Here is a 1,196-nt window from a genome sequence, read left to right on the forward strand (position 1 = left end):
GCGGCTGCGCGGGTGGGAGAGGGGCTATAGGCAGGAGCTTCGCATTGAGAAGGGGATTGATGTAGTTGGAGGCTGCCGTTTTCCTCTTTCTTCCTCTTTTTTTCCCTACTGGCTCAGCTCTCCCCAGATCCCCCTCCTCTCTGGGCGGCACAGCCCTCTCAGCCCATGCTCTTCCACCGCCGCTGACATGAAAGGTTCCGGGATGGTGCTTTTGTGGTTATCACCAGAATGGTGCTGAGTTACGGAGGGCCTAATTAAGAAATGACTATTGTTTGTGCAAGGAAAGGTTGCTGGAAATATCACTAACCAACAAAACACTGATTTGTATTTGATGACGTGGGAGAGCCATGACCAGTCTGTGCTGCCAGCAGGATGCTGGAAGGGCAGTTTTCTGCAGCAATAATAACCAGCCTTCCCCTGTCTCTAGGCTTACCATTCAACTTTAATGGACTCGGACACCAAGCTAGTGGGTAACATGGCACTGTTACCCATCAGAAGCCAGTTCAAAGGCCCAGCACCTCGAGAAAGTAAGTTTACAAGAATCTGTGAAAAACCTTTTATGTTTTGCTAGTAGTCATTTTTCACAGTTTGCTCCAGACCAGGCCTACCAGAGCAGAAAAGTTGTGGCTTAGAAGTTGAATGTTTCATAGAGGAAGACAGAATTTTCAGATACAGAAGTGGTGCAAAACACAGAAAATAATGATGCTATGGTTGTTATCTGGAGCAGCTCCAGGTAATTCAGTTGCTTTAGCAATTAACGCTGCCTACAGATGCTATTTTCACACTTCCTCCTGTGCCTCCGTGCACTTTTCAGCAGGCTTTGAGGGGGACATGGTGGTGTGAACCCTTTGCTGTCAGAGGAAGTGGAGGTTTAGCTGCAGAACTCAGCTTTGGTGCAGTGGCTGAGAATGCTTAGCTGCTCTAAAGGATGAGGAAGGAGATAGACAACACTGTAGGGCAGAAAAAATCTAAGCTTCAGCATTAGGCATCTCAGTACTGAAGAATTTTACAGACCATCTGCTATGAATTCCCGTTAGCACACGGGGTTGAATTTCCCAGACATGGTATCTCCCAGTAGTGTGGCGATTCAGTTTGAAAAAGGAAATATTTCAGAATTCAAGCAGCCTTCAATGTTTGTAAAAGAAAGCAAAAGCTGCAAGTCAACTTGTCACTACATAATCTACCCTTCCTCCTTT

General features: G+C 46.4%; 1 protein-coding gene across 1 annotated transcript in view; it reads left to right on the forward strand.

Moving 5' to 3' along the window:
* ARPC3 (actin related protein 2/3 complex subunit 3) overlaps positions 1-1,196 on the forward strand; it is a 4,392-nt gene that overhangs the window by 263 nt on the left and 2,933 nt on the right. Inside the window, exon 2 of the mRNA XM_010720106.3 lies at positions 428-527. Within this exon, the coding sequence (XP_010718408.1) occupies positions 428-527 (100 nt within the window). The remainder of the gene's footprint in view (positions 1-427; positions 528-1,196) is intronic.

The sequence above is a fragment of the Meleagris gallopavo genome, chromosome 17 (genome assembly GCF_000146605.3).
Source record: "Meleagris gallopavo isolate NT-WF06-2002-E0010 breed Aviagen turkey brand Nicholas breeding stock chromosome 17, Turkey_5.1, whole genome shotgun sequence".
Taxonomy (NCBI): Eukaryota; Metazoa; Chordata; class Aves; order Galliformes; family Phasianidae; genus Meleagris; species Meleagris gallopavo.